This window comes from Carcharhinus amblyrhynchos, chromosome 10 (genome assembly GCF_965287045.1).
Source record: "Carcharhinus amblyrhynchos chromosome 10, sCarAmb.v2.hapA, whole genome shotgun sequence".
Classification (NCBI taxonomy): domain Eukaryota; kingdom Metazoa; phylum Chordata; class Chondrichthyes; order Carcharhiniformes; family Carcharhinidae; genus Carcharhinus; species Carcharhinus amblyrhynchos.
This window is the reverse complement of record NC_137333.1, coordinates 70,057,058-70,083,714: the sequence shown is the minus strand read 5'-3', so window position 1 is coordinate 70,083,714 and position 26,657 is coordinate 70,057,058. Positions and strand designations below refer to the sequence as shown.

The window sequence follows — 26,657 nt, the reverse complement described above, 5'->3', positions numbered from 1 at the left end:
GCTATTCAAGTCTTAAAGTGGCCGACAACATGAGTGGAAGGAGCATTGAGCACAGGTTAAAGAGATGCTTATTGTCTCCAGACAGTACAGTAAGGGAGGTTTTGCAAACCCAGGTAAGCCATGGAGGTTACAGATAGTGCAACATGAACCCAAGATCCCTGTTGACACCGTCCTCATGTGTGTGGAACTTGGCTATCAGTCTCTGCTCAGCAACTCTGCGTTGTCGTGTGTCGTGAAGGCCACCTTCGGGAATGCTTACCCTAAGGTCAGAAGCCGAATGCCCGTGACCGCTGAAGTGTTCGCCAACAGGAAGGGAATATTCTTGCCTGGTGATTGTTGACGGACGTTCATTCATCTATTGTTGTAACGTCTGCACGGTCTCCCCAATGTACCATGCTTCGGGACATCCTTTCTGGCAACGTATTAAGTAGACAACGTTGGCTGAGTTGCAAGAGTATATACCGTGTACCTGGTGGATGGTATTCTCACGTGTGATGATGTCATCCATGTCGATGATCCAGCATGTCTTGCAGAGGTTGCTGCGGCAGGGTTGTGTGGTATTGTGGTCACTGTTCTCCTGAAGGCTGGGTAGTTTGCTGTGAACAACGGTCTGTTTGAGGTTGTGCGGTTGCCTGAAGAGACTGAACTGAACCAGCCATATAAATGCTATAGCCGCCAGAGCAAGTCAGAGGCTAGAAATCCTCCCATGAATTAACTCATCTCCTGGCTCCCCAAAGCTTGACCACTATCTATAATATAGATATCAGGAGCATGATGGAATACTTGCCATCTCCCAGGACAAAGCAGGTATACTTTGGGATAGGACACCTGGCCTGCAGCAGTTCAAGAAGAACTACCTTTTTAAGAGCAATTAACGATGGGTGATAAATGCTAGCCTAGCCAGCAACGCTAATATCCTGTGGAGGAAAAAAACTAGCTAAAGTGACCACTTGTCCTTAGAGGATGCAACATGGGAATTAATAATGTATATTTCCAAAAAGAGAGACATGTTGTCAAAACTTTTCACATTACACTCACTGGAACAAATACAATAATGCTAAACTTCAAACAATCACAATTTATATTGTAAATTGTGCTGATTGTTGGCAAGTCAACGCTAATTGGCCAAGGCATTACTATAATGGAATGACCTGATGCTTTCATCCTACCAACTTAAAAGTAACTGCAGAGGTAGTAGAAGCATTGGTTGTGATCTTCCAAAATTCTGTGGATTCTGGAAAGGTGCTAGTAGATTGTAAAACCACAAATGTAGCATGCTTATTTAAGAAAGGAGGGAGACAGTGGGCCAGTTTGCCTAAAGTCTGTCATAGGGAAAATGTATTAATAGCAAGACACTTAGAAAATCAGAATACATTCAGGCAAAGTCAACATGGTTTCGTGAAACAGAAATTGGGTTTCACAAATTTGAGTTCTTTGAAGGTGTAACAAGTAGGGTGGATAAAACACAACCAGGCATAGCGCATTTGGATTTCCAAAAAGCCATTTGATACCACATAAAAGGTTATGAAGCATGATAAAGAGCTCTTGGTGTTAGGAGTAACTTTTTAGCATATTAGTTAGTTAACAGGAAACAGAACTGTTTACTGGTTAGCAAACGGTAACTAGTAGATAGTCACAGGGTTAAGTGTTGGTGCCTCAAATATTTAGGATCTATTAATGACTTGGACAAAGGGACTGAATGTATGTGAATTAAATTTACTGATGAGACAGTAAAGAAAGCATATTACGCAGAGAGCATACTGTGCAAAGGGACATAGCTAGGTTAAGTCAGTGGACAAAAAAATTGATAGGTGGACCATAAAGTTGCGAAAATCTGAGACTTTGGCAGCAAAAATAGAAAAGCAGAATATTATTCAGATATTTCTATTCAGGAGTTGGTGCAGGCTAGATGGGCTAAATAGCCTCCTTCTGTACTGTACGGATTCTATGACTAGATGGAGAGAGACTACAGGAATCTGAGACAGAAGTATTGGTATAGAAAGTGATCTGGAAGGCAAATGGAATTTTGAGCTTTATTGCAAGGGGGAGGGGTGGCGGTGGGGGAATGGAACATAAATTAGGGAAATGCTGCGACAACTACGCATGGCTTGTGGAAGATCTTATCTGGAGGAATGTGTACAATTTTGGGTTCCTTACTCAAGGCAAGATCTAACTGTGCTGGAAACAGTTCAGGAAAGGTTCAATTGACTGATTCCTGGAATGAAGGGACGGTCTTACAATGAAACGTTCAGCATTTTCGGCCAATGCTCAATGGAGTTTAGAACAATGAGAGCTGATGTTATTGAAACACAGATTTTGAGGGGCCTTGACAGAATAGATGCTGAGAGGATGGTTCCCCTCGTGAGGGAGTCTGGAACTCAGGGGCACAGTTTAAAAAATAAGGGGATTCCCATTTAAGATGGGACGAGGAGGATTTTGTTTCTTTGTAATTCTCTTCCCTGCAGAGCTGTAGAGGCTGGGTTATTGAATATGCTTAAAGCAGAATGAAGACAAATTGACTAAGGAACCAAGAGTTATGGCGAACAGGCCAGAGAGTGGAATTAAGGCCACAGTTGGATCCGCCATGATTTTATCGAATATTCGAGCAAATCTGAGAGACCAAATAGTCTACTCCTACCCATCTCTCGTGATCTTAGAGTCACTGGATTAGCAGCAGTATTTTCATCAGAGTGGACTTAACATCACAATTAACACTCAATGTCACAAGGCACTGCATCCAGCAGCACTCCTGGATAGGCAAATAATCCAATCATGAGGCAACATAAATACACCACAGCTCACACTGCTCAGCTCACCCACATTGCTCTGGTGAGGTGTCAGATGAAAGAAAAGCCAAGTGAATTTTATCAGTGTAGGGGTTACTCCTTGATTGTTATGCAGTCATGGATGTTCTACTGAAATAAATGGAGACGTGGCAAGAACTCCAAAATGAATTTTCATTTAATAACGTATCTAAACTGTGCAATTATTTCTAATATTTTATGAGCGCTGTAGGTGTCCTGTGGTGCTGAAGGAACCGACAATAGTTTTATAATGGAGTACTTATATCAAGCAATGTTATATGGAGCTATGATTTATTGGCATTGAAAGTGACTGAGAACATTGAAGTGGATCTGTATATTAATGGGATGGGGTCCTGATGGCTGGTCAAAATTCAGGCAATTACGGATTAGTTTCTGTTATGTGGATAGAGTACCTGAACAAGAAAGTCAAGGGAAAACAAGGAGCACAGATGACAAAAGTACATAGATTTGGACTGGATGATGGTATCTTTCAGAGACCTCTAGATTAAATTACATGATCACAACCTGCAGGTAAGGATTTGCTCTTATGAGAGCAGAACGAAAGAGAAAATCAAGAGGACAAAAAGGGGACACAAGATTGTTTTGGTAGATAACGCAAAGGAGAATTACAAAGAGTTTCGACAAATACATAGAAGCCAAAACAGTAACTAGGGAGAGAGCAGGGTCTCTTAAGGATCAACAAGGTCATCTATGTGTGGATCCATAAGAGATGGGTGAAAGCCGAAATGAATATTTCTTATCAGTATTTACTGTTGAGGGCATTGTGGGAGGCCAGGGAGGAAATTGTGGGCCCCCTAGCAGAGATATTTGAATCATCAAAGCCGAAATGAATATTTCTTATCAGTATTTACTGTTGAGGGCATTGTGGGAGGCCAGGGAGGAAATTGTGGGCCCCCTAGCAGAGATATTTGAATCATCGATAGTCACAGGTGAGGTGCCTGAAGATTGGAGGGTGGTAAATGCTGTGTTTTTGTTTAAAAAGGGCTTCAGGGAAAAGCTTGAGAACTACAGGCCAGTGAGCCTCACATCTGGGTGGGTTAAGATGTTGGAAGGTATTTTGAGCCAGGATCCACAGGCATTTAGGGACACAAGGACGGATGAGGGACAGTCAGCATGGCTTCAGGAGTGGAAAATTATATATCACAAATTTGATTGAGTTTTTTAAAGGAGTAACCAAGGAGGTAGATGACGACAGTGATGTTGTCTACACGGACTTCAGCAAGGCCGTTGACAAGGTACCGCATAGTAGGTTGTTGCATAAAGTTAAATCTCGTGGGATCCAAGGTGAGGTAGCTAAATGGATACAAAATTGGCTTGATGACAGAAGCCAGAGGGTGGTTGTAGAGGATGGTTTTTCAAACTGGAGAACTGTAACCAGCAGTGTGCCTCAGGGATTGGTGCTGGGTCCACTGTTATTTGTCATTTATATTAATGGTTCGGATGAGAATATAGGAGGCGTGGTTAGTAAGTTTGCAGATGGTACCAAGATTGGTAGCATAGTGGACAGTGAAAAAGGTTATCTTGGTTTGCAAAGAGATCTTGATCAGTTGGGCCAGTGGGCTGACGAACAGCAGATGGAGTTTAATTTAGATAAATGCCAGGTGATGCATTTGGTAAACTAACTGAATAAGCCAATGATAGGGCATTGGGGAGAGTTATAGAATAGAGAGATCTTGGGGTACAGGTTCATAGCTCCTTGAAAATGGTGTGACAGGTGGACAGAGTGGTGAAGGCAGCATTCAGCATGCTTGGTTTCATTGGTCAGAATATTGAATACAGGAGTTGGAACATCTCATTGAAATTGTACAGGACATTGGTCAGGCCACACTTGGAATACTACATACAGTTCTGGTTACTCTACTATAGAAAGCATATTATTAAATTAGAAAAAGTGCAGAAAAGATTTACTAGGATGCTATCAGGATTTGATGGATTGAGTTATAAAGAGAGGCTGAATAGACTGGGACTTTTTCCTCTGGAGTGTAGAAGGCTGAGGGGTGATCTTAGAGGTCTACAAGATAATGAGGGGCATCCATCAGCTAGGCAGTCAGTATTTTTTCCCAAAGGTAGGGAGTCTAAAACCTGAGGGCATAGATTTACGGTGAAAGGGGAGAGATACAAAAGGGTCCAGAGAGGCAATTTTTTTTTTATTACACAGAGCATGGTGAGTGTCTGGAACAAGCTGCCAAAGGCAGTAGAAGAGGTGGGTACAATTTTGTCTTTTAAAAAGTGATTAGTTACATGAGTAAGATGGGTATAGAGGTGTACGGGCCAATTGTGTGCAACTGGGACTAGTTTAGGGGTTAAATAAAAAAAAAAGAGTGCCATGGATAAGTTGAGCCGAAGGGTCTGTTTCCATGCTGTAAACCTCTACGACTGTAAACCTCTCTGACTACGCAAAGCAAAAAAAGGGAGCTAGCAAATTCTTTATGAGTAGATGACATTTTGAGTAATAAGATAGGTGGGTTGATGAAAATGATACTTGTTATCATAGTTTCAAGCCTGTTTGATTGCCTGTTGGATGGGGGAGGCGGGGGGGCACAGAGAAAGTTCCCTGGACTCGACTAAAGCTTTCTTCCCTGCCTTTATTTTTCACCGGAGTGCAACATTCAGGATAGAGGCAAACTTGATGTTGATCTTTTCTCGTCCTTGTACTCATCATCCTGATGCAAGGAACCCTTTGGTGTTCTACGCCAGAAAGTGAAGGGTAGAAATAGAGCCAATGTTTACACACTTATACATTCATTTATTTGCAGTTATATATCACAAACATGCAACTTTTAACACAAGACTTAGTCTGTGTCATTAGCTCTAGTAAATCCCCAGTTAATGTCTATAATTAAACAATTACTATAGAATTAACATTATTTTCTATTTTAAATGTTAGAATATATACTGTGCGGCCCTGTTATAATGTGATAGTTGGAGTCCATAAAATGTTATCACGAAAAAAAGGGGGTCACACTAAATCAGGGTTCAAGAAAATTAGCTTTCAAACTGACCCAGTGTTGACCTAACATCCTAAAACACCCCTATTATTGCCATATTTGACCCAATTTTTATAATGTTTACCATCATCTGGCAAGTAAATTACCTTTTAATTAAAGAACTCCATGAATAAATTGTTGTTACGGTAGAAATTAAAACAAATTAATTTTTAGTAAAGCTTTTTAATAAAAAGTTTATTTCTTAAAAAAGTGATCGAGTGTTCCTTGCTTGAACATGCATTTCACTGGCTGGTTGGAGGATTTTTATATGGTCCACCTCCTGCGTCTCCAGCCAACAGAGGCTAGCCTTGAGGTGTTCAATAGCTTCAGACACTTCTTGTGGCTCGAAAACTGGGACGCTTGCCTCTGGCGGTGCTATAGTTACGTTACAAACGATTTTGGCGTCCATCAGATGCTCATATGTTAGGCGTTCATTGTCAGCAGTGTGCCACTGGTGTAGCTCTTCTTTGCTGCATTCAGACAGGGGCTCTGCCTCACGCACATCTTCAACTTTGCAAAGCGATGCACGCAACATTTCTTCTTGAGATTTCCAGTCACGAAGTGTTAATTCCAGTATCCTGAGGTCTTGTGCAATTTGAGTTTGACTTTTAGTCTTGATCACGTCAAGTGCATGAAGCTTATCTTTCACAGAAAGAGATTGTCTTTTTCTAGCAGTTTGTTCCATTTTGATCTAAGAAAATACGAAATTAACTCACCAAAAACATTTCAGATCCCCGGAAAGAGCAAAAAAAAGGGTCCAATGATTCATCGTGTTATATCCAAATTCGCACTAAATCGGGGCGTGTAAAATTGCGTTTTCACTGTACAACCAAATTAAATAGAGTCTATATATTCTGTATAAAGTTTTACACTACAAAACGTCCATTCTCCAGGTCTCCTAACAATTTCTTTTTGTGCATGCATTTCTTTATGAAAAGGAATTCAATGGTTGATGACTTGAATCTACCACCTAATTTGAGATTTCCCTTTTCTCCAGCATGTGTATCAAAAGGCAAACACGCTAGGATCATATAAGACTTATCTAGATGGCCACATGAACAGACTGGGAATAGAGGGATACGAAAGGATGCTCTAGTTAGGAACACATGATTGGTGCAGGCTTGGAGGCTGAAGGACCTGTTGTTGTGCTGCATTGTTTGTTGTTTCTTTGTTTCAATAAGCCTATAACCTATTCTCACTCATTTTTGTCAAGTATACATAATACCATTAATGTCTAATCATCTAACATGCAATGGGCACACCATTAGTTACCATCCCCTTCCCCACCATCCGCTCTGATGCAGCATATATGACAAACAGAACTCCATATTCACTGACTTGAGTAAAGTCAATTTTTAAACAACCCTTTATACTTTTTTAGCTTCCCAAAGTAAAGGACAGCATTTCTCTTTTTCACTCACGAGCACTATTATAAAGCCAATCAGGTCTAAATATCCATCAAGATGAGCATGTGAAGCATTACTAGAAATGACTAGTTTCATGTTCTTTAGGTCACGTGAGGGTGGGAACTTACACAGCAAATGGTGGAATTTAAGCTCAAAATATCTGGAATTAAAAGTCAAATGATAACCACAAAATCATTATTAAATCAGTTGAAATTTTTCAACATTAACAATGTCTTTTAGCAAATGAGATCTGACCCACGTGTGACTTCAGACCTAAAGCAATGTAGTTGACTCTTAAAAACTGTCCGAAATGGCCTTGCAAGCCTCTCAATTGCATTCAAACGCTACAAAAAAAAACCCCAAAAGAATGAGACCAGACGGACCATTCTGCATCTACTAAGGCACCAGAAACAACAATGACAACCCAGCCCTGCAAAGTCCTCCTTACTAACTTGTGTCAAAATTGGGAGAGCTGTCTCAGAATAGTCAAGCAATAGTCTGCCAGGTATACTCATGGAATCATACTTTACAATGTCCTAGATACCATCATTATTCCTGGGTATGTCCTGTCCCACCAGCAGGACAGACCCTGCACGTTAGTATACAGTTGGGAGGGAGTTGCCCTGGGAGTTCTAAACATTGACCCTGGATCCCACGAAGTCTCATGGCACCTGTTCAAAGATAGACAAAGAAACCTCTGGCTGAGTACCACAGTCTGCCTCCCCAGCAGCTGATGACTCAGTACTCCTCCGTGTTGAACACCACTTGGAGGAAGTATTGGGTAGCAAAGGCACAGATTTTATTCTGGGTGGGGGACTTTAATGCCCATCACCAAGAGTGGCTTGGCAGTACCACCACAGACTTAGCTGGCCGAGTCCTAAACACAGTAAGAAGTCTCACAACACCAGGTTAAAGTCCAACAGGTTTATTTGGTAGCAAGTGACAAAGGAGCAGCGTTCCGAAAGCTAGTGTGTTTGCTGTTGGACCGTAACCTGGTGTTGTGAGACTTCTTACTGTGTTTACCCCAGTCCAACGCCAACATCTCCACACTGAGTCCTAAATGATAGAGATGTTAATATGGCCGGTAGTGAGGGATTCACAAGAGGGAAAAACATACAACCGCCTGCTGCAGATACATCTGCCCATGACAATAGGGGTGACCACTGCACTGACCTTGTGGAGACAAGTTCCCATCTTCACTTCGAGGATACCTGCCATTATGCGATGTGGCATTACCATTCTGCTAAGTGGAATATAGAACAGATGTAGCAACTCAACACTGGGCATCCATGAGCAGCAGCAGAATTGTACTCAACCACAATCTGTAACCTCATGGCTCTGTATTTCCCCCTATTCTACCATTATCACCAAGCCCAGGGATCAAGCCCAGCTTAAAGAGGAGTCCAGGCATGCCAGGAGCAGGATACCTAAAAATGTGGCATTAACCTGTTGAAGCTACAACACAGGACTACTTGTGCGCCACACAGTGTAAGCAGCGAGTAATAAATAGAGCAAAGTAATTCTAAAACCAACAGATCAGACCTAAGCTCTGCAGTCCTGCCACATCCAGTCATGAATAGTGGTGGACAACTAAAGCTCCACAAATATCCCCATCCTTAGTGACGGAGGAGCCCAACACATATTTGCAAAAGATAAGGCTGAAGCATTCGCAACAATCTTCAGCCAGAAGTGCCAAGTGGATGATCCAACTCAACCTCCTCCAGATGTTCCCAGCATCACAGATGTCATTCTTCAGCCAATTCCATAAATATCAAATGGCTGAAAGCACTGGAAACTGCAAAGGCAATGGGCTCTGACAATATTCCAGCAATACTCTTGAAGACTTGTGCTCCAGAACTTGCTGTGCAAGTAGATAAAATAAATTTGAACAAATTGATCACAAGGAATTTTAGCCCTTTAATAATCAGATTCATTTAACGGTGCAGTGCTCTGTAGTACTTGCACTTGAACAGAATGTGGAATAAAATCTTTCTATAACTCAGTGGTGAGAATCAACATAAGGTTAAGTAAAATAAAAGTAGTACTTGATTTAGGCTTTGTGATGATGAGGTCACGAGAGAGAATTATAATTCCAAATAAAATAGCTGGATTTTGCCAGTATTAATGTGGTTTCTAGTGAGATACATATGCTGTTGAGTAAACTTTGTATGAAAAAGGCACAAATAACACTTGACATGGTGCACAAAAGTGGAAAGTCAATAAAGCTACAGTTTAACCAGTCAAGATATTACTTTTAATCCATTTTACATGATTATAGGCGTCACTGGTTAGACCAACATTTTGAAGGTGGTGGTGAGTTGTGTTCTTGGGCTGCTGCAGTCCCTGAGGTATAGGTACATCCCACTTCTGTTAGGGAGGGAATTCAAGAATTTTAATCCAGTGTCAATGTAGGAACAGCGATACATTTCTAGGTCAGGATGGTAAGTGACTTGCAGGAGAACCGCCAGGTGGTGGCGCTTCCAGATATATGCTAAAGTCTTTCTAGATGATAGTGGTCATGGGTTTGGAAGGCGCTGTGAAGTTGTTCGGGTTGTCTTCTCAGTTGTCTAGTCAGGTAAAGATTGCCTGATGGCGGATTCCATTATAGGATATGTTCTGCTTGAGGAAGGAATAGTCAGTGGGCACAAAATAGGAACGCGGATGAATGGACTGATTCAAAACCTAGCCGGACCATTTCTGGTCTCAGACCCAGACAGGCTTCCTGGTAAGAATGCTGTCAGATATTTATTTTGTGCCAAGGGTTGGATGTCAGGTCCAGTGCACATGGTAGTGGTTCTCTTTTGCCCTGCATCTCTTCCATCTCTATCATGAGACAAGGTGGAAGACTATGTGGAAATTTCAGGAACTGTGTGTAATCTTGATGGAGGAAGGCCACTGCGTAATGGCACAGACTAGTAACTCTGAGGCTAGGTCCATGTCAACAAGGATTTGGCCATATGGACTATCTCTCATCATTCCCATTGACTTGCGGTACCTGCGCAAGCTGATGAGGACAAGTCATGTACCTCAGTGAAGTGTTTAAAGCAGTCATTGCCAAACTACAGGCTGTTATCAGAAGTAAATTAGGGATGCCATGCACAACAAATATTTCCTTGAATGTGTTAACAATCATTTGAGGTGGGTCCATGTGGCTATTTGATCTCGATCCACCAAGAGCAATAATTCAAGATGCTGAAGTCAACAAGATTAATTCCAATGCATTCCCATGCTCAGGTTGGAAAGGAGAACGTCATCAGTGAATTGTTGCAGTCTTGTTCTTGGATGGCACAAGTAGTTGAAAATCATGTCTTCAATAGCCACCAAATGGAGTTGCTTGCCCTAGTTGTGCACTGGTAATATCAGATGTCCGCTGGTGTAACTGTTGGAGAAGGTCTAACTTGAAGATTCTAGGAATGACATGATAGACCATGTTATTTATGTAAAATTGCTAGGATCATATGCAGATCATCCAGTATCACAATGTTCCTGTATGTGTGTGCACTGAAGAGTTCCAGGATTCTGGCCCAGTGACAGTGAGGCAGCACAATATGGTTCCAAGTCAGGATGGTTTGAGACTTTGAGGAGAACTTGCAGCGAGAGGTGTTCCCATTGCGTCCAGTTTCTGGTGTTGAGGAATGAGAGGTGATCTTAGACATTGAAGGAACCGACAGGGCAGAAGAAACAGAGGTTGTTAAAGAATTAAAGAACCATAGTTACTCAGATAGGCCCAGCTCCTTGAGCCTATTTACTATAGAGACAGTCTGATAAAAAGGTACAGAAAATCACAAAGCAGTTGATTTGTGTTTCAATAAATAAACAATTCCAGTTTGATAGTTCAGGGAGAAAAATAGGACCTGCATTTGAATGACAAAGTAAATTATGTTAGATGGTAGGAAGTTTATCTTTCTGAAAATGAAGTAAACGTCTGAATTCATGTGCAACACATGCTGACATTCTGCACACTCCCAAAATGAGGCTGGACCAATTTCAGAATGGGGCAAAAAGGAAGTGGATCGTGGTTAATGTACACATGACTGTTCTCTGCCCATCATATTTGTATTTTCTGAACAACTGAGCAGCCCAGTTTTGGAGTGGATAATTTTGCCCAATTCTGTTATTCTAGAGCTGAATTTGGATAGATTTGTTGTCTGAATATATTACTTGTACCTAATTTCCTAGGTACCATCAGCATCGTTGTCAGCTTCTGCTTAATTGTCTTTCAAAATGGGGAGATGGTGCATGGTCTTTATTTCACTGGACTAATAGTTCAGGACCAAACTAATGCTCTGGGGTCATAGGTTCAAATTCCATCATGGCATCTGGTTGAATTTAAATTCAATTAATAAATCTGGAACTGAAAGCTAACCTCAATCATGGTGATCAGGCCAACTATCACCCATTGTTGTTAAAACCTGTGTGATTCACTAATATCCTTCAGGGAAGGAAATCTGCCGTCCTTGTTTTGATCTGGCCTACACTGACTCAAGATCGACAGAAACATGGTTAACTCAATGGAAGTTAGGGCCTTGCCAGCAATGCCCATATCTCATGAAATAATAAAAAAAAACATTGTTTGCTCCAAAATTAGGGATCAAAATTTTAAAAGCATAATTTGAGTCATACTGTTCTTCGACAAACGGATGACAATGTGTACGCATGCACTGATAAAATGAGGCAAGTGAATGAAAAAAAAGACAGCATCTTCAATTTATTTTGTTGTATTTACACATCCACTAGTAGAATATTGCTCCTCAGTTTCGTGTCTGTGTGGTCTTGTCCAAAATTTGGCCAGAAATTGATTGTGATGGCTTCTGTAACGTATTTTCAATCCTTATTTTTTAAGAATCTTTTTATAGCAGCTAAATACCTTTTATGTTAAAATTAAAAGTTTGAATAAAAGAGACAACAGACAACCTGTTGTAGCTTTTACTTTGTGTCCAAGGGACTCCAGAACTTATTTTAAACTGAGACACTTAGCAGCTTCCTGAGTTCACTTTTCAAAACAGGTAGAATTTCAAATTTAATAGTCTCTAATTACCACTTACAAAGTGGAGTTAGAAAAAAAGTGTTTAAATACCACCCATGTAATGCTGTGAGCATGTTGCATGTCCTCATTCCAGATTTTTTCAAATAAATAGAATGAAGCTATGATCATCCATAATAAGAGGGAATTAAAGAAGATTTATATAGCACCTTGCATGACCTCAGGGTGTTGCAAGCGCTTTACAACCAAATGAGTACTTCTAAGCGTTCATATCATTTTGTTGGAGAAATAATCAATTTGTGTTATATGAACATCCCCCATTCACTGCATTTTGTTGGAGAAATCCATGCTTCAATCAGAAGTTGTCGCAAATTGGCCACAAGTTCAGTTTATTGCAGACTTTAAATAAAATTAGTTTGATTTGCAGTGTGCTTTTATTTCCACCTCACCTCCATTTCATTGGACACAGTGATGTCCAAAGACCCTCAGCCAAGCATCATGGTGGAGCAGCCGGTGATTGCCTTCGTCAGTTGTCTTGGTACAGAAAAGTAAACCAGGCAAATTGAAACTTAAAATATTTTTCTTTATGCCCTCACACATACCCCAGACAAAACATTCCCCAGAGCCATGAAGAGTCCAATATCCCATCCACACAAAGCGCTCAGCCTTTCACCATTAAGGAGCCCCTCCAATGGCTTACTCACGATTTCTGGATGGACTGGAATCTCTCACAAGTTGCTTGGCTTTCGGAATTGAGTTACATTAAAATCATTAATTCACACACAAGAACATAAAAACTAGGAGCAGGAGTAGGCCATTTGACCTTCAAGCCTGCTCCACTATTCAATAAGATTATGGCTGCTCTTTTCTTGGACTCAGCTCCTTATCCACCTGCTCACCATAACCCTTAATCCCTTACTGTTCAAAAATTTATCTATTCTTGCCCCAAAAAACATTCAACGAGGTAACCTCAACTGCTTCACTGCGCAGGGAATGCCACAGATTCACAACCCTTTGTGTAAAAAAGTTCTGCCTCAACACAGTTCTAAATCTGCTCCCCCTTATTTTGAGGCTATGTCCCTCAATTCTAGTTTCACCTGACAGTGAAAATAACCTCCCAGTTTCTATCTTATCTATTCCCTTCATAATCTTGTACATTTCTATAAAATCTCCCTTCATTCTTCTGAATTCCAATGCGTACTCAGTTTCTCCACATAAGCCAACAATCTCAACTCTGGAATCAACTTAGTGAATGTCCTCTGCACCCCCTCCAATGCTGATGTATCCTTTCTCAAGTAAGGAGACCAAAACTGTACACAATATTCCAGGTGTGGCCTCACCAGCATCTTATGCAGCTGCAATATAACCTCCCTGTTTTTAAACTGCATCCCTCTAGCAATGAAGGACAAAATTCCATTTGCCTTCTTAAATACCTGCTGCACCTGCAAACCATTTTGAGATTCATGCACAAGGACATCCAGGTCCCGCTGCACAGCAGCATACTGCAATTTTTTTTTAACTATTTAAATAATAGTCCACTTTGCTGTTATTCCTTCCAAAATGGATGGCCTCACATCTACCAACATTGTACTCCTTCTGCCGGACCGTTTCCCACTCACTTAGACTATCTATAGCCTTTGCAGACTGTGTCCTTGGCACACTTTACTCTGCCACCCATCTTAGTGTCATTTGCGAATTCTGACACATTGCACTTGGTCCCTAACTCTAAATCATCTATGTAAATTGTAAACAACTACGGTCCCAACACTGATCCTCGAGACACATCACTAGTCACTGATCATCAACCAGGAAAACACCCATTTAGCCTCACTCTTTGCTTTGTTAGTTAACCAATCCTTTATCCATGCTAATACATCATCATTAACACCGTGCATCTTTATCTTATGTAGCAGCCTTTGATGCAGCACCTTGTCAAATGCCTTCTGGAAATCCAGATACGTCACATCCATAGGTTCTCCACTGTCCACCATGCCAGTAATGTTCTCAAAGAATTCCACCAAATTAGTCAAACACGATCTACCTTTCATGAACCCATGTTGCATCTCCCCAGTGGGACAATTTATATCCAGATGTCTCGTTATTTCTTCCTTGATGATAGATTCAAGCATTTTCCCTAACCAGCCTATAGCTACCCACCTTTTGCCTACCTCCTTTCTTAAACAGCAGCATCACGTTTGCTGTTTTCCAATCTGCAGGAACCACCCCAGAGTCAGTGAATTTATATAGTAAACTGCTTCTATTTGCTCCCAAGCCATCTTCCCCATCCAACTCCTTGCAACGTTATAAAACTTGCACTTGTTCCTGCTTGCTTGCCACTATCAGTGAATTCACGCCAAATTAGAATGTCATGCTCCATCACTCAGCCAATAATGGCCTCATGAAACTTGTGTAACTCATTATTCCCCAAAATCCAAAAGAATCTCGAAAACTTCAGCACCACTCAATGACATTCAGCACTTCCCTGCACCAAATGAACATCTCAAGTGGTTCCCCAGTTCAAATGAACAATCAATATTCTAGGCATTTCCCCACCTTTCAAAAGATAAATATTCTGAATACAATCCTCACATAGCATTTTAGCAAACTCTCCTTGCACCACAAAGCCTTCTCAACCCACGTTCTGGATACTGAATGCCTGTCCTTTCACAACCATATTTTCTCCATTTACATAAGAAATAGGAGCAGGAGTAGGCCATCTAGCCCTTCAAGCTTGCCCCGCCATTCAATAAGATCATGGCTGATCTGTCGTGCCTCAGTTCCACCTTCCCGCCCTCTCCCCATAACCCTTAATCCCCTTGCCTATCAAAAACCTATCAACCCGCGTCTTAAATATATTTAGCGAGGCAGCCTCCACCACTTCAACGGGCAGAGAATTCCAGAGATTCACCACCCTTTCAGTGAAAAAGTTCCTCCTCAACTCCGTTCTAAACCACCCCCCCTTTATCTTGAGGCTGTGCCCCCTAGTCCTACTGTCCTTTCTGAGTGGGAAGAGCCTCTCCACCTCTATCCTATCCATCCCATTCATCATCTTATATGTCTCAATGAGATCTCCCCTCATTCTTCTAAACTCTAATGAGTACAAGCCTAGTTTATTCAGCCTCTCCTCATAGTTCAACCCCCTCAACTCCGGTATCAGCCTAGTAAACCTCCTCTGCACTCCCTCCAAGGCCAAAATATCCTTGCGAAAGTGCGGCGACCAAAACTGCACACAGTACTCCAGCTGCGGCCTCACCAGTGCCCTGTACAGTTGCAGCAAGACCTCCCTACTTTTATATTCAATCCCGCTCGCTATGAAGGCCAGCATCCCATTCGCCTTCCTGACCACCTGCAGGCTGGGTTTTTGCGACTCATGCACAAGGACCCCGAGGTCCCTCTGCACCGTCGCATGCTGCAGTTTTTCGCCATGTAAGTAATAGTCCTTCCTACCATTATTCCTACCAAAGTGGACAACTTCACACTTGCCAACATTAAATTCCATTTGCCAGTTCCTGGCCCATTCGCCCAGCCTATCTAGATCCCTCTGCAGACTTTCCACACCCTCCGCACAATTTGCCATTCCACCAATCTTGGTGTCATCAGCAAATTTCGACACCATACACTCGGTTCCTTCCTCCAGATCATCTATATAAATAGTAAATAGCTGAGGCCCCAGCACCGACCCCTGGGGCACTCCACTAGTCACCAACCACCAATCCGAATAGCACCCATTGACCCCCACTCTCTGCCTATTTGACAGCCAATCCCCTATCCACGCTAACACCCTACCCCCAAACTCCATGCCCCCCGACCTTCTGGAATAACCTCTTGTGTGGCACCTTATCAAACGCCTTCTGAAAATCAAGAAACACCACATCCACCGGCTCTCCTCTATCCACCACCCGAGACACATCCTCATAGAACGCCAATAAATTCGTCAGACACGACTTCCCCTTAACGAAACCGTGCTGCGCCTGCTCTATCAAACAATTCTCCTCAAGATGCCTCGCTATTTTCTCCTTGATCACGGATTCTAGCATTTTACCTACAACAGACGTTAAACTAACCGGCCTATAATTCCCTGCCTTTTGCCTGCCACCCTTCTTAAACAACGGCGTAACATTAGCCGTTTTCCAATCTTCCGGGACTTCCCCGGAATCCAGCGACGTTTGGAAAATAATCACCAAGGCATCCACTATCATCTCCGCCATTTCTTTCAGAATCCTTGGATGCATTCCATCCGGTCCTGGGGACTTGTCCACAATCAGTCCCTCCAGTCTTTCGAGCACTGCCTCTCTAGTAACAATAATGTCATTCAGGCCCTCCACTCCTACCATCTTTCCATCGCTAACACCCAGCAAATTATTCACGTCCTCCTCCGTGAAGGCTGATACAAAAAAGTTATTCAAGGCTTCAGCCATTTCCCCATCCCCTACCACTAAGTCCCCCCTCTCATCCTCTAAGGGTCCAACGTTCACCCTAGTCAGCCTCTTCCTTTTTATATATTTATAAAAACTCTTCCTATCCTTTTTTATATTAAGCGCTAGCCCAGCTTCATAGTTTATCCTACCCTTCTTTATCAACTTCTTTGTCATTCTTTGTTGACCATTCCCATGTGCTGATCTCATTCCCTCGCCACTGCACCTTCATCTCCCTTTGTCATATATTCATCCCTATTCGGGTAGAATTAACCGCCACCTTCTCACCTTGCATGTCCTGAATATTTCTTTTGATTTTGTCTTCCTACATGCATTAATACAGGAAATTCAACTGATAGTTGTATTTTTATTTGCTTCAAAAATGATCCGAACATCTTCTGTTAGGTTACAGATTCACATAATCACGATTCACTCATTTGCGGAAAAAACTTACATTAAAAAGTACTCACCAATTTTGTGTTGTGATGTCAAAAGCACAGATTCTCCATTTAGAAATCCATCTCCAGCACCATCCATGTTGTCTGAATTAGAAGCTCCTATGCCATATTGAAAAGCTTGTTTCTGTACTCCCTCATCTACACCTTCAAATTTCTGATCTTGAAGAGAGGTTACATTGCAAATCATTAGATCTAAATCCGTTCCCCTAGAACATTGTGCTGGTGCTTCATTTATGGCTGGCTTTGAACTAGCATCTAATGTGGTCACACAAGTTATTTGTATCTCAGAATCAGGTTCAGTACTTATACCTTGATTTAATGCTTCTCCTCCATTTGCTCGCAAAGTATTACCTCGCCTGGGATCAGAAAGCATTGTTGGTTGTAAAGGGTGGCATTCATTCAGGTCAACTTCCTTTATTCCTGTTCTGCTTTCCCAATTCAAATTGTTATTCTCCAAATTTGGAGGACAAAATAAACCCTGATTATCTACATACTGCACTGCAATATTATGGAAACCAACTTTTTGGGTGCCCAAGTTGGATGATGAAAAATCCATGGTTGATTCACTGAATCCATTCCTTTCGGCACATCTTTCAGATGTGGCAATGTTGACAGTTTTTCCTGGTTCAGGGTTCCCTTCTTCCTCATCGTCAATTATGATGGGCTCCACTGGAGATACAGAATCTTTTCCTAATGGTGGCAATGATATATTCATTTCATTTCCTATTGATTCTGGATTTTCAAACACTGAAAGTGAAGCACTGGTTCTATCTACTCGTGTGGTTGCAGGACAATTTGCAGAAAAGGAAGGTTCAACAAAAACAACATCATCATCCTCCTCCTCATTCTGGGAACAGGTTAAACTGTTTTCTACAGGCTTCCAATGGGAGTTATCAGAGTTAGTTTCAAGATGATTGCTCAAATTTTGTGAATTGAAAACTATAGCTGCATTTGAGATTGCAGTCGACATACTGAGATCACCATGTAATCCTCCTCCAACTCCCAAGTATTTTTGTTGTTCAATGTATGGGTCTTCTGGCACCGAGCTCATACCTATAGCCTCATTACTTCCAACATTCATGTCTCAAGTATCAGCTGTATTAAAAACAAAGAAAGAACGTTAGGTTATTTCTATACAAGAATTACTTGTAGTATCACAAAGATTAAATCAAGATTGTATCTTGATTTGTGAACTAACTTATTGATTGGACTCACAATCCAGTCATGAGGTAAAATAATGATAATATCGATATATCATAAAATTGTGAAACATTAGAACATCTATTTTTCCCTATACGAAATAACATTCTCTATGCATTAAAAACAGCACATATACATTTACAAAGACATTCCGAGAACCCAAGGCTTTTCTGAAAACATAATTCCCAAGAATGTGACAAATTCTAACTGAATACCATGCTTTTGGCACGGAAACCAACCTAATAAATTTGTTGCAGACTGGGATAGTGCAAAATATATTGTAGAATTTTCATTGATACACATAAGTAGAGGCAATGAATGGAAATAACATACACGTTTGTCATATTTCTGGCTAAGACAAACCAATTCTAATATCAGTTCAATGAAACAGCAAACAAAACAACAGAACAAACTAAAAGTAAAGATATTAGTTGGAGGGAGATATAAAAAGGAAAGTAATATTATCTCACAATCATTCTCTTCCTCATCTTGGGAACAGGCTAAACTGTTCTTTACAGGCTCCCACTGGGAATAATTAGGGTTAGTTTCGAGATGATGGCTCAAACTTTGTAACAAACGAATAACTTAACATAAATATTCACTCTGATTATACAAACATTTTAACAATAGAAAAGAAAAATTAGGTGGGAAGGACTGCATGTTCACAGTTTATAGGGATATAGATAAATCGAAGTGAGTGGGTGAGGGTCTGGCAGATGGAGCACAATGTTGGTAAATGTGAGGTCATCCATTTTGGTAGGAATAACAGCAAAATGGACTATTATTTAAATGGTAAAAAACTGCAGCATGCTGCTGTGCAGAGGGACCTGGGTGTCCTTGTGCAGGAATCTCAAGGAGTTGGTTTGCAGGTGGGGCAGGTAATTAAGGCGGCAAATGGAATTTTGTCCTTCATTTTGCTAAAGGGATGGAGTTTAAAAACAGCGAGGTTATGTTGCAGCTGTATAAGTGCTGATGAGGCCATACCTGGAGTACTGCGTACAATTTTGGTCTCCTTACCGGAGAAAGGATATACTGGCACTGGAGGGAGTGCAGAGGAGATTCACAAGGTTGATTCTGGAGTTGAAAGGGTTGGCTTATGAGGAGAGACTGAGTAGACTGGGGCTATACTCATTGGAATTCAGAAGAATGAGGGAGATCTTATAGAAACATATAAGATTATGAAGGGGAATAGATAAGATAGAAGCAGTGAAGCTGTTTCCACTGGTGGGTGAATCTAGAATTAGGGAGCATAGCCTCAAAATAAGGGGAAGCAGATTTAGGACTGAGTTGAGGAGGAACTTCCTTCACATACAGGGTTGTGAATCTGTGGAATTGCCTGTCCAGTGAAGCAGTTGAGGTTGCCTCATTGAATGATTTTAAGGCAAGGATAGATAAATTTTTGAACAGTAAAGGAATTAAGGGTTACGGTGAGTGGGTGGCTAAGTGGAGCTGAGTCCACAAAAAGATCAGCCATGATCTTAGCGAATGGCAGAGCAGGCTTGAGGAGCCAGATGGCCTACTCCTACTTCCTATGTTCACAAATGAAAACTTCTAAATGTCCTTTCCCAACAAGAAAGCAAATAAGTACCACATAAAAGCAAAATGCTGGAATCTTAAACAAAAACAAGTAGTGCTGGAAAATCTCAGCAAGTCTGGCAGCACCTGTGGAGAGAACAGAGCTAATGTTTCAAATCTGATGACTTTTGGTCGTCAACAGGCCCTGACTATTTTATTAACAAAGTCAAGAGCACTTGCTGGTTTATCCTGTTTGAAATATGTGGGTCTGAAGTTTTGGCATAGACTTTTCTTGGACTTGCAGCCTCATTGGTGGATGAAATCTAGATCAAACCAACAATATCTATTGGTTAGCATTCACAGCTTGAAACCTTTGCAAATAATGCTAAAATTAATTTAGACTTTACTTTAGCCTTATTAATCTCCATGGCACAGTCTTAACTGATCAAAGAATATGAAATGTTTACCACTGGTTATCTAAAGTCTCATCAATCATAACAGGAAATTTTAAAAAAGACAATTTTAATGTTTGTTACAGTGGACTTTTAACCATAAAAATGAATACCGAAGAACAGGAGAAGGCACTTCGCCTAAGTCCGTTTTGCTATTCAATGATATTACGGCTGCTATATGAGTAAACCACAGATCTTTGCCTCAAATCCCTAAACACGCCAGATTAAGAATAAATCTTTTGAATCGCAGATTTAAAATGAAATTTCACCTAGCTTCTAGTGGCGTTTGTGGAAGACGCCTGCAGCAGTGTCACCTAACTGCACAGCTTAAAGGCCCGGCTCAAATCATATGTTAATAACCCCAAGTTCAAAACCCCTCACACAACAGAATTAGTTTCTCTTTACGAAGCCCTTCAAAGCTTGAAAATTTATATCAAATACATCTGAGGATAGAGGAAAGCAACAGTAGAAAGTGTACAGGCACTGGCCATAATCATTCTTAGATACAGGTGTGGTGTCACAGGACTGCAGAATTGTAAATGCTGCATCTTCATTGAGAAATGGGTATAAAGGTAAGCCCAGCAACTACAAGTCAGTTTAACCTGGGTGGTGGGAAAGCTTTGAGAATGAATAATCCAGGATATAGAAAAGAGTGTAGAAAATGTTTATAAGAACGGCTCTAGGAATGAGGGACCTCAATTACATGGATGGATTGAAGTGTTCTTTTTAGAGAAGAGATAGCCGAGAGGATATTCGATAGAGGTCTTCAAAATCATGATCTAGGTAGGGTAGATAAACAAACTATTCCCTTGGGTAGTGATTCGAGAACCAGAGAAAACACATTTAAAGTACTTTGCAAAAGAAACAAACTTGACAGGTTTTTTTTGTGCTGTGAGCGGTTCATACCTGCAATGCACTCACTCACTGCCTACAAGGATGGTGCGATTGTGGCTTTCAAAATGGAATTGGGTAAGCACTCAAAGATAAACTTGCAGGATTATAGGCAAAGGATAAAGGAGCACAACTGGCTGACTCGCTCTTGCTGAGAGTCAGCATGGGTTGACATGCCAAATGGTGACCTCCTGGCTGTAATCATTTGATTATTCTATGATAAGCAGTTATTGTGGGGAACGCTGGTGTAACTGTGATTAAAACTGAGATCAAGTGTTTTGCTTCAGTGTCTGCAGATTTCACTAGATGACATTTTTATAATTGCATTTTCCATATTTAAACGGCATTTTTGAATGGAATGTTGCAACATACCTATCATTTCACATCTCTTAAAAGAAATAGATTCACATTGGTGTTGGGTTTGACACTCACAGCAACTATCAACGTTTCCCTCAGTTGTGAGCTGGCAAGTTATTTCAACAAGAGAACCATGGCAGAAGAGCCAATTCTATAATTGTTGTGTGTAATGCTAAGGATTTTTCCCAACTACCTGCCGTACCCAAATATATTTTTGAAAAGCCAAAATAAATGTTAAGTTTGGTTAACTTGGTTAGAAAGATGTGCTGGTTAGTTGCATGGACCTGAACAGGCGCCGCACTATGGCGACTAGGGGAATTTCACAGTAACTTCATTACCGTGTTAACGTAAGCCTTACTTGTGACTAATATTAGTACAGGTCCCAAAGAAACATGGGTCCTTTATTTATCAGAGTACCAGCTTTGTATCCACACCTGAAATGGTAAACAATGTTTAACTATCAGGTTGTTTAAAACTTTGGAAAAGATGAACAACAAAAACTTTGATTCACGGTCTCTTGTACTGAATACAGGTTAGCACAGTAAGATCAATCTTTTTCTAAGAAAATGAATGTAGCATCAGCAGCTACTATTGTCTAGTTGATCATAAGCAAAACCTAATCAAATAGAGCTGTAAACCTGTAAATATTTATCTGGTAACACTGGATCATGATCCAAACATTGATGCGGTTCTTTTCACTGTTACTGCATATGGAGAATATTCAATACCTACAAGCAAAGCAGTAATTCAATTTGAAATTCAGGTGGTGACTTGAACTGAGAATGAAGCCAGAATTTTCCAATTTCCATCTGACCTGTAAATATTATTTAGTCTTGTAAATTGCCTTCACATTATAATAATTTATAAAAATTCGTGTATATTACATTAGCAAATGCCAGCCCAAAACCATACAATCATTATCAGTAGAATGGACATTATGATGGTGTATGATATTTACACAAGGAATTAACTGCTTGCAAAAATGTTTCAACTATTTGCAGTTATGTGTGTATACCTAACATCATAAATCTACCTGCAGCAAATTGGTGAAGTGTAGAAAACCATCACCTTAGTGCATACAGTTCCTAATTTAGTGTTTCTGGAGTAGGTTGGGAGGGTGCAGCGAACAACAAAAAAAAAAGAGCCTGCTTCAAATCATTTATATTTCATAGGAATTATGAACAGAAGTAAATTCAGCCTTCAGGCACACTCCATTATTCAATCAGATCATGGCTGATCTTTCCCTGGCCTCAAATTTACCTCCCAACCTGTTCCCCATATCCCTTCTTTTATTAGAAAAATATTTATCTCTTTCTTGAAACCAATGATTCAGTCTCCACCACGCTATGGGGCAGTGAGTTCCACAAAATTAACCACCTTCTGCAAATAGTTCCTCCTCATCTCAGTTTTAAGCTGACCACCTCTCAATCTATATTTGTGACCTCCTGCTCTAGATTGCCCCATAAGAGAAAACATTTGGTCTACAATTACTTGATCAATCCCTTTTAAAATCTTAAAAACCTGAATCAGATCCCCTCTCATCCTTCTAAACTCCAGCTAGTATAGGCCCAAACCGTTTAATCTCTGCTCATACTTCAACCCTTTCATTCCCAGAATCAATCCGGTGAATCTCGTCTGAACTGCCACCACATCCTTTCTCAAATAAGGAGGCCAAAATGGGACACAATACTTCAGATGTGGTCTCACCAGCATCCTATACAATTGCAACTCAGTCCTTTTGCAGTAAATGCTAACATTCCATTTGCTTTTTTTATTACATGCATGCCACTTGGTAATAATTTGTTTCTGCCAAAATGGATAACCTCACACTTATCCACATTAAACTCCATCTGCCAAATTTTGGCTCACTCTCCTAGCCTATCAGTGTGTGAAATCTTTATATCCTCTTCACTGCTTGTTTTCTCACCTATTTTAGTATCCACTAAAAAATTTGCTATGTTACGCTCTGCTCCTGCTTGCATTTTTTTTTAATATATAGATTGTAAAGAGTTGCAGTCTGAGGGCTGATCCCTGTGGCACCCCGCTAATTACATTTCACCATCCAGGGAAGGACCCATTTACCTCAACCCTTTGCTTTCTGTCAGTCAGCCAATCCACAATCCAGTCCCACCTTCTGGATCAGTCTCACGTGGCACCTTCTGGAAGTCCAGGTATACCACACCCACAGGGTCCCCACTATCCACCTTGCTGGTTATGTCCTCAAAGAACTCAAACAAGTTTATCAAACATAACTTACCCTTCATAAAACCATCTAACAAAGATTGATTAAGCTTTAAGAACATAAGAAATAGGAGCAGGAGTAGGCCATCTAGCCCTTCGAGCCTGCCCCGCCATTCAATAAGATCATGGCTGATCTGAAGTGGATTAGTTCCTCTTTCCCGCCTGCTCCCCATAACCCTTAATTCCCTCATCTATCAGAAATCTATCTACCCATGACTTAAATATATTCAACGAGGTAGCCTCCACCACTTCAATGGGCACAGAATTCCAGAGATTCACCACCCTTTGAGTGAAGAAGTTCCTCCTCAACTCCGTTCTAAACTGCCCCCCTTATTTTAAGGCTGTGTCCTCTAGTTCTGGTTTCCTTTCTAAGCGGAAAGAATCTCTCTACCTCTACCCTATCTAGCCCCTTCATTAAGTTGTAAGTCTCTATAAGATCCCCCCCTCAGCCTTCTAAACTCTAACGAGTACAGTCCCAGTCTATTTAATCTCTCCTCATAAGCTAACCCCCTCATCTCCAGTGTCAGCTTGGTGAACCTTCTCTGTACTCCCTCCAAGGCCAGTACGTCCTTTCGCAAATAAGGGGGCCAAAACTGCACACAGTTCTCTAGTTGCGGCCTCACCAGTGCCTTGTACAGTTTCAGGAAGACCTCCCTGCTTTTATATTCTAACCCCCTTGCGATAAAGGCCAACATTCCATTCGCCTTCTTGATCACCTGCAGACTGAGTTTTTGCGATTCGTGCACAAGGACCCCTAGGTCCCTCTGCGCAGTAGCATGCTGCAACTTTTCACCATTTAAATAATATTCCATCCTACTATTATTTCTTCCAAAGCGGATAACCTCACATTTGCTAAGGTTATACTATCTGCCAGGTCCTCGCCCACTCACTCAGCCTATCCAGATCTCTCTGCAGACTTTCCACGTCCTCCACGCAATTTGCTTTTCCATTCATCAGCAAACTTTGTTACCCTACACTCAGCCCCCTCCTCCAGATTGTCTATGTATATGGTAAACAATTGAGGCTCCAGCACCAATCCCTGTGGCACACCACTAGTCACCAAGTGCCAATCAGAAAAGCACCCATTGATTCCAACTCTCCGCTTCCTGTTAGATAGCCAATCCTCAATCCACGCTAACACTTTACCCCCAACTCCGTGTACCCTAACCTTCTGCAGCAACCTTTTGTGAGGCACTTATCAAACACCTTCTGGAAATCTAAAAACACCACATCCACCAGTTCCCCTCTGTCTACTGCACTAGTCACACCTTCATAAAAATCCAGTAAATTCGTTAAACATGACTTTCCCTTCACAGATCCGTGTTGCATCTGATTGATCGAACCATTCTTTTCTAGGTGTCCTGCTATTTCTTCTTTAATGATGGATTCTAGCATTTTTCCAACTACGGACGTTAAGCTAACCAGCCTGTAGTTACCTGCCTTTTGTCTGTTACCTTTTTTTAAAACAGCAGCGTAACAGTACCTGTTTTCCAATCCGCCGGCACTTCCCCAGAGTCCAGCGAATTTTGATAAACAATTACTAACGCATCTGCTATTACTTCTGCCATTTGTTTCAGAACCCTGGGATGCATTCCATCTGGTCCCGGGGACTTGTCTACCTTCAGTCCCATTAGTCTACCAAGCACTACCTCTCTAGTAACAGTTTTTGTATTAAAGACCGCATCTCCTGCCAGCCCTCTATCTTTAATATTCGCTAAGATATTTGTGTCCTCCTGTGAAGAGGAACACAAAAAAATGTAAAGTCTCAGCCATTTCCTCGTTTCCCACCATTAAATCCCCCCTCTTGTCCTCAAGGGTCCAACATTCATTCTAGCCAGTCTCCTCCTCTTTATATATTTGTAAAAACTTTTACTATCATTTTTTATATTTAGAGCTAGTTTAGTTTCAAATTCTATCTTTCCTTTCTTTATCATTTTCTTAGTTCTTCTAAATCTTTCCCAATCTTCAAGTTCCCCACTATTTTTAGCTGCTCCGTACGCATCGGTTTTTAATTTAATACTCTCCTTTATTTCCTTCGATATCCATGGCTGGCTATCTCTTTTCTCACAGTCCTTATTTATCACCGAAATATATTTCTGCTGAGTACTGAAAAAGAGCTCCTTAAAAATCCTCCACTGTTCCTCAGCTGTCCTACCAACCAATCTGTGCCCCCCAATCTACATTAGCCAATTCCGCCCTCATTTTATCATATTCCCCTCTGTTCAAGCAGAAGACACTGGTTTGGGACCCTACTTTCTCACCCTCCATCTGCATCAGAAGTTCAACCATATTGTGATCACTTGTCCCAAGAGGATCCCTCACAAGAAGATCCCTAATTCTACCTGCCTCATTACACAGTACCAGATCTAAGATAACTTGCTCCCTCGTAGGTTCCGTTATATACTGTTCAAGGAAACTATCCCGACAGCATTCCAAGAACTCTTCCTCAAGCCCACCGCGTCCGACTTGAGTCAACCAATCAATATACAGGTTAAAATCCCCCATAATTATTGCCGTTCCGTTTTTGCACGCATCAATTATTTGCTTGTTTATAGCCCACCCCACCTCAAAGTTATTATTTGGGGGCCTACAGACCACACCCACCAGTGACTTTCTCCCCTTACTATTCCTTATCTCCACCCACAAGGATTCCACGTTTTGCTCTTTGGACCCTATATCTTCTCTTACTACCGCCCTGATATTATCCTTTATTAACAGAGCTACCCCACCTCCTTTTTCTTCCTGTCCTTCTTAAATGTCTGATAACCCTGAATATTCAGTTCCCAGTCACCCTGCAACCACGTTTCCATAACGGCCACTAAATCATACCCATTTGTGCCATCAACTTTTTATCAACTCAAAGACTCTGTCTTTTCAAATGCACATTCATCTCTTCCTTAGTGTTTGAGTAGAGTAAGAAGTCTCA

At 41.1% G+C, this 26,657-nt stretch overlaps 1 protein-coding gene across 5 annotated transcripts in view; it reads right to left on the bottom strand.

Moving 5' to 3' along the window:
* Nucleotides 1-26,657, bottom strand: part of zmym2 (zinc finger, MYM-type 2) — a 109,494-nt gene that overhangs the window by 72,479 nt on the left and 10,358 nt on the right. For 3 of the 5 annotated variants that reach the window (XM_080197307.1, XM_080197312.1, XM_080197309.1), the window contains exon 2: nucleotides 17,088-18,170. In XM_080197307.1, coding sequence (XP_080053433.1) covers nucleotides 17,088-18,156 — 1,069 coding nt within the window. In that variant the 5' untranslated portion in view covers nucleotides 18,157-18,170. Of the gene's footprint in view, nucleotides 1-17,087; nucleotides 18,171-18,745; nucleotides 18,765-22,222; nucleotides 22,277-26,657 lie in introns of those variants that run through there. The other 2 variants (XM_080197308.1, XM_080197310.1) reach the window with 2 other exon arrangements.